At 56.4% G+C, this 6,030-nt stretch overlaps 1 protein-coding gene across 1 annotated transcript; it reads right to left on the reverse strand.

Annotated features, from left to right (window-relative positions):
• LOC118650649 (olfactory receptor 6C2-like) lies at positions 1-588 on the reverse strand (the record flags this gene model as incomplete). Its single annotated transcript, XM_036298989.1, has 1 exon — positions 1-588. A coding segment is annotated over exon 1 (588 nt), but the record flags the coding sequence as incomplete, so codon positions are not given.
• Between the last annotated feature and the right edge of the window lie 5,442 nt (positions 589-6,030).

Raw genomic sequence — 6,030 nt, forward strand, 5'->3', positions numbered from 1 at the left:
CATCTGTTCTATCAACCAGGTGTCTGAGCAAGAGATCTTCAGGAGAGGAGATGCATCACAGAGGAAATGATCAATGACGTTCGAATCACAGAATTCTAGGCCCAAACCCAGACTGATTGGTGGGAGAATGATCATCAGTGCTGCCACCCAACAGGAGAAAATGATGTTCTTGCAGACTCTGCTGTTCATGATGGTGGTGTAGTGCAGGGGTTTGCAGATGGCCACGTAGCGATCATAGGACATGGCAGCCAGAAGGAAAAATTCCGTTACTGCAAAGAGGTCTGTAAACAAGAGTTGACTGGCACAAGCATTATAGGTAATGGACTTGTCCCCAGATAATATGCTATATAGAAATCTGGGAACACAGGCGGTTGTGAAAGAAATTTCTAAGAAGGAGAAATTTTGAAGGAACAGATACATCGGTGTTTTTAGGTGGGAATCAATCAGAGTGAGTGTGATGATGGTTAGGTTTCCAGATATACTCAACACGTAGGAAAGAAATAGAAAGATAAACAGCAATATTTTCAGTGGAGTGTCGTCGGTCAGTCCCAGCAAGATGAAGGTTGTTACTGTAGTTTGGTTTTTCATCCTTGATTATTGTTTTTGCTCATTCTAGTTCAAATAATAAGACTTTATATGAAGAAATCCAGAGCCCTGGTCATCTTCTAACCTCAAGAGAAGTAAATCGGAGAGTGATTCCTAGATCAGTGGGGAAGTAAGCATATCATACATGCCAATGTTTGATTACCCCTTTGTGTCACATAAACTGACTGTTTATATTTAAATCACATATTTGCACTGCGGCTTGTAATTATAATTTGACTGTAATTGGTGTTTGTTTGACATATCTTACCTAATAATAGACAAAGATGGTAATTGACCATATCTTCGCTACGCCTCCCATGGGCTAATCAGCGAGATATGCAAATTACCTGTCAACAAAGATGGCGGCTGGAAGCCATGGAGCTGGAATGAGCAGGAGGCTTGCTTGCTCCAGTGATGGAGGAAGCCATGGTTTCCTGCCTGCCATGGCCTGCTCTAAGCTACACTCAAAACAACGAAGTTTCAATTATAGAAGTTAAATAAACCCCAGATTCCTGCTTTCAGTGGGCCTTGGCCACGGAGCAGGAGCAAGCAGGAGGCTTACCTCCTGCCTGCCCTGGCTGGCTCTAAGATCCACTCAATGCTACAAAGTTTCAATTATAGAAGGTAAATAAACCCCAGATACCTGCTATCAGCAGGCTGTGGCTACGGAGCTGGAGCGAGCAGGAGGTTTGCTTGCCCATGTGATGGAAGAATGTAGAAGGTAAATAAACCCCAGATACTGCTTCCAGTCGCCATTGCCATGGAGCTTTAGGGAACAAAAAAAAACAACTAAAAAAGGAAAGGCTGGAAACTTCAGTCACCAGGGGGTTGGTCAGTCTGAAAACAGCTATCACTCCCTCACCCAGGCTGGCCAGGCACCCCAGAGGGGACCCCCACTCTGAAGGGGGTTTGGGCAGCCTCCAAACAGCCATCAGCCCCTCACCCAGGCTGGCCAGGCACCCCAGCAGGACCCCTACCCTGATCCAGGACACACTTCAGGGCAAACCAGTCGGCCCCCACCATTGCACCAGGCCTCTATTATATATAATAAAAAGGTAATATGCAAATTGACCCTAACAGCATAACGGCTGGGAATGACTGGTCACTATGACACACACTGGCCACCAGGGGGCAGATGCTCAATGCAGGAGCTTCCCCCTGGTGGTCAGTGCGCTCCCACAAGGGGAGCTCTGCTCAGCCACAACCAGGCTGAAGGCTGCCAATACAGTGGTGGTGGTAAGAGCCTCTCCTGCCTCCTCAGCAGCGCTAAAGATGTCCAACTGCAGCTTAGGCCTGCTCCCTGCTGGCAAGTGGACATCCCCCGAGGGCTGCTGGGCTGCCAGAGGGATGTCTGACTGCCAGCTTTGGCCCGATCCCCCAGGGAGCAGGCCTAAGCCAGCAGGTGGACATCTTCCGAGGGGTCCCAGACTGCAAGAGGCCATAGGCTGGGCTGAGGGACCCTCCCGCCCCCCGCGAGTGCACAAATTTTTTTGCACCGGGCCTCTAGTCCTATCTAATAATAGACAAACATGGTAATAACCGTACCTCCAACACGCTTCAAAATTGGCTAATCAGGGCGATATGCAAATTAACTGCCAACAAAGATGGCGGTTAACCGCCAACAAAGATGGCGGCTAATTTGCATACTGCAGGCAGGGCGGGACAGCGCAAGCCACCATCCAGGCCTCCCTTTGCTACTGGGGGCTAAGGCAAGTGGTGCTGATTGCCCGGAGCCCTCCCCCGCCCACTGGAGACAGGGGGCCCACTCCCATGTGCGATCTGGGGGTGGGCGGGGCTGGGGCGAAGGCAAGCGGTGCGGATCACCTGGACTGAGCCCTCATCCGCCCTCTGGAGACAGGTCCCAATGCGCGGGGGCTGGGTCAAAGGCAAGCAGTGCAGATTGCCCGGCCTGAACCCTTGCCTGCCCACCGGAGACATGGAGACACGTCCCAATGCGATCTGGGGGTGGGCAGGGGCTGGGGCGAAGGCAAGTGGTGCAGATTGCCTTGCCCAAGCCCTCGCCTGCCCACCGGAGACACATGCCAATGCGCGGGGGCTGGGGAGAAGGCAAGCGGTGCCCATCACCTCAACTGAGCCCTTGCCCACCCACCGGAGACATGTCCCAATACACGGGGGCTGGGGCAAAGGCAAGCAGTGCAGATCGCCTCAACTGAGCCCTCACCTGCCCACCAGAGACACGGAGACACGTCCCAATGCGATCTGGGGATGGGCGGGGGTCTGGGAGATGGAAAGCGGTGCCCATCGCCTCAACCGAGTCCTCGCATGCCCTCCGAAGACACGGGGCCCACTCTGAGAGAGATTTAGAGAGAGAGATTTAGAGAGAGAGGAGGAATTTTGCATCCCGCATCCCTCCCTGATAGACCACTGTGATTCCAAGCCAGCGAGGGTTGCCTTCAGGCCACTGCTCCAGGTCCCTCACCCCCACTGCACCCAAGAACGCAGTGCTGGGCAGGGGCACCCAGGGGTTTGGGAATGCAGCACAGGGGCCGGCACAACGTGGGGGTGGGCTGTGTTTACATCGCCAAGTTCCCCACTTCTGCCCTGGCCCAGCATGCCTCCTCCTTACCCTTAGAGGCCCAGCTCCTGCCTACATGCTTGCTGGGCAGGCCCAACTGCACTGGGGAGTGAGCCATGGCGATCAGGATGGCCACCTCCTGGGATGGGACAGCCGGACCACAGTGATTCATGAGGGTGATGAGGCCCGTGGGGCATGTGCAGCCCTTGGGCAGCAGGGGTGGCTGGCCAAGCCGAGACTGGCTTCAGTGGGGCCAGTGGGAACCCATTGAGGTCACCCCAACCCCCACAGGTCCTGGGTGGATGGTGGCTCAGTGGAGAGCGGTTTCTCCATGCATGGTGCCCAGGGGTGGCTGTGAGCTGCTGCAACCCCACCCCACGCTAGAGGGAGGGGGAGAAGGCTCGCAGCCACCAGCACCCTAGGCTGCACCACCTGGGCCTCAGCCTGCCAGGTTGGCAGGGTCCAGAGCAGGTGAGCTGCTCCCTTCCCCAAGTGGTAGAACAGGGAGGAGAGCGCTGGGTGCAGGGAGGGGACGTCAACTGGGATCCTCCTGGTGTGGGGAAGGGGCCCAGCCTGGGCCTGGTGGGGAGCTAAGGAAGTCTGGTTAAGCAGACGCCGGTTCATACCAACTCTTACTCTGCCATCTTCCTCCAGCTCTTCAAGCTAGTCCCCCTGCCCCACCTGTCTGGGGCAACGGGCTCTGGGTGACCTCCCTGAGCTCAGACTGTGGACCCAGAGACCTCAAGGAAGAGTGCAGGGGCTGGTGCAGAAGTACCAGGGCAGAGTTGCTTTGGTGTCTCAGTGAAGTTTGCAACTGACCCAAGGAGGAAACCCCAGAGGGGAAAGGCCAGGAGGCATGAATTGCCAGCACTTTACCACTTGAAAACAGCTCCACTTGGAATGTGAGGCAGTTATATGTTCAGCTGAGAAATGAGGGGGCTGAACTCCACCATCGCTGGGCTCCTGTCAGTCCGAGGCCCAAGCGTCCACCATGACAAGGAAAGAACAGAGTGAGGGGCCCGGAGGAAGGGAGGACAATTGAAGAAAACCATGTCTAGACTTTCCCCAGCCCTCTCCTTCTTTCTGCTGCCTATAAGAGCCCCAGGCCCAGCCACAGTTCTGTCTCCACCTTTTAGTACCTTATTCTCCAACCACAGAGGAAAGAAATAAGGAAGGAGTCTGTGCTGCCTTCAGAAGGTATCTATATACCTGATCGGCCAGTTGCCTTCCACAGAGGGAGGCCAGACTGAGGCTTAGGCCCGCTCCCCACAGGGACATCAGTAGGACATCCTGTGAGGGCTCCCAGACTGTTAGAGGGGGCAGGCTAGGCTGAGGGATGCCCCCCCGAGTACACAAATTTTTGTGCAGCAGGCCACTAGTCCTATCTAATAAAAGAGAAACATGGTAATTAGCCGTACGTCTGCTACCCTTCCCATTGGCTAATCAGGGCAATATGCAAATTAACTGCCAGCCAGGATGGCGGCCTGCAGCCAAGCAGCTTGAAGTGAACGTGAGGCTTGCTTGCTTCAGTGACAGAGGAAACCAACGTTTCCCGCCTGCCTTGCCGGCCTCTGAGCTTGCAGTTTGAAACATTGTTACAAATATAGAAGCTAAACAAAACCCCAGAAACCTGCTTTCAGCCAGCCGGGATCTCAGAGCTGGAGTTGATACAGTGTTTCGATTGTAGAACCCAAACAAAGCAGATACCTGCTTTCAGCAGCAGAGGCCTCAGAGCTGGAGCCAGAGCTAAAGCTGGCCCAGAATAAAAAAAAAAGGAACAGTTGGGAGCTTCAATCACCTGCCAGCCTGAAAACAGCCCTCAGCCCCTCACCCAGACTTGCCAGGCACCCCAGTGGGGACCCCCACCCTGATCCAGGACACCCTTCAGGGCAAACCAGCCGGCCCCCACCCGTGCACCAGGCCTCTATCCTGTATAGTAAAAGGGTAATATGCCTCCCAGCACCGGGATCAGCGGAGCCATGAGGTCTCCAAGCACTGGGATCAGCGTGACAGGCGGCAGTGCCCAAACCCCCTGATCGCCCTGTGGCTCTGTGTGTGACAGGGGGCAGGGCCACAACCTCCTTATCTGCCCTGCTCTGTTCGTGACAGGAGAAGGCGCCCCAACCCCCTGATAAACCCTGCTCTGTGCCTGATAGGGGGGAGCTCCCAAACCCCCTGATCGCCCTGCGGCTCTGTGTGTGACAGGGTGCGGTGCCCCAACCCCCCCACCCCCCCACGGGCCCTACTCTGTGTGACGGGGTAAAGCCATAACCTCCCCATCGGCCCTGCCCTGAGTGTGACAGTGGCGGCGCCCCAACCCCCTAATTGGCCCTGCTCGGTGGGTGATAGAGGGTGGCACCCTAACCCCCTGATCCGCCCTGCTCTGTGTGTGACAGGGGGCGGTGCCCCAACTCCCCTATCGGCCCTACTCTGTGAGTGACAGGGGTGAGCTCCTCAACCCCCTGATGGGCCCTGCTCTGTGCGTGACAGGGGGGAGCTCCCCAACCCCCTGATCGGCCCTGCTCTGTGCGTGACAGGGGGCAGCGCCCCAACCCCCTGATTGGCCCTGCTCTGTGCATGACAGGGGGTGGCGCCGCAACCTCTCCATCGACCCTGCCTTGAGTGTGACAGGGAGCGGTGCCCCAACCCCCCAATTGGCCCTACCCTGAGTGTGACTGAGGGTGGCATCGCAACCTCCCAATCTGCCCTGCTCTGTGCATGACAGGGGGCAGCGCCCCAACTCCCCAATCGGCCCTGCTCTGAGCCCGACCAGGGGCTGCAACTAGGGATTGGGCCTGCCCTTTGCCACCTGGGAGCAGGCCTAAGCCAGCAGGTCATTATCTCGTGAGGGGTCCCAGACTGCGAGAGGGCACAGGCTGGGCTGAGGGGACCCCCCCCCCCCCCGGAGT

Source organism: Myotis myotis, unplaced genomic scaffold (assembly GCF_014108235.1).
Source record: "Myotis myotis isolate mMyoMyo1 unplaced genomic scaffold, mMyoMyo1.p scaffold_m19_p_3, whole genome shotgun sequence".
Lineage (NCBI taxonomy): Eukaryota > Metazoa > Chordata > Mammalia > Chiroptera > Vespertilionidae > Myotis > Myotis myotis.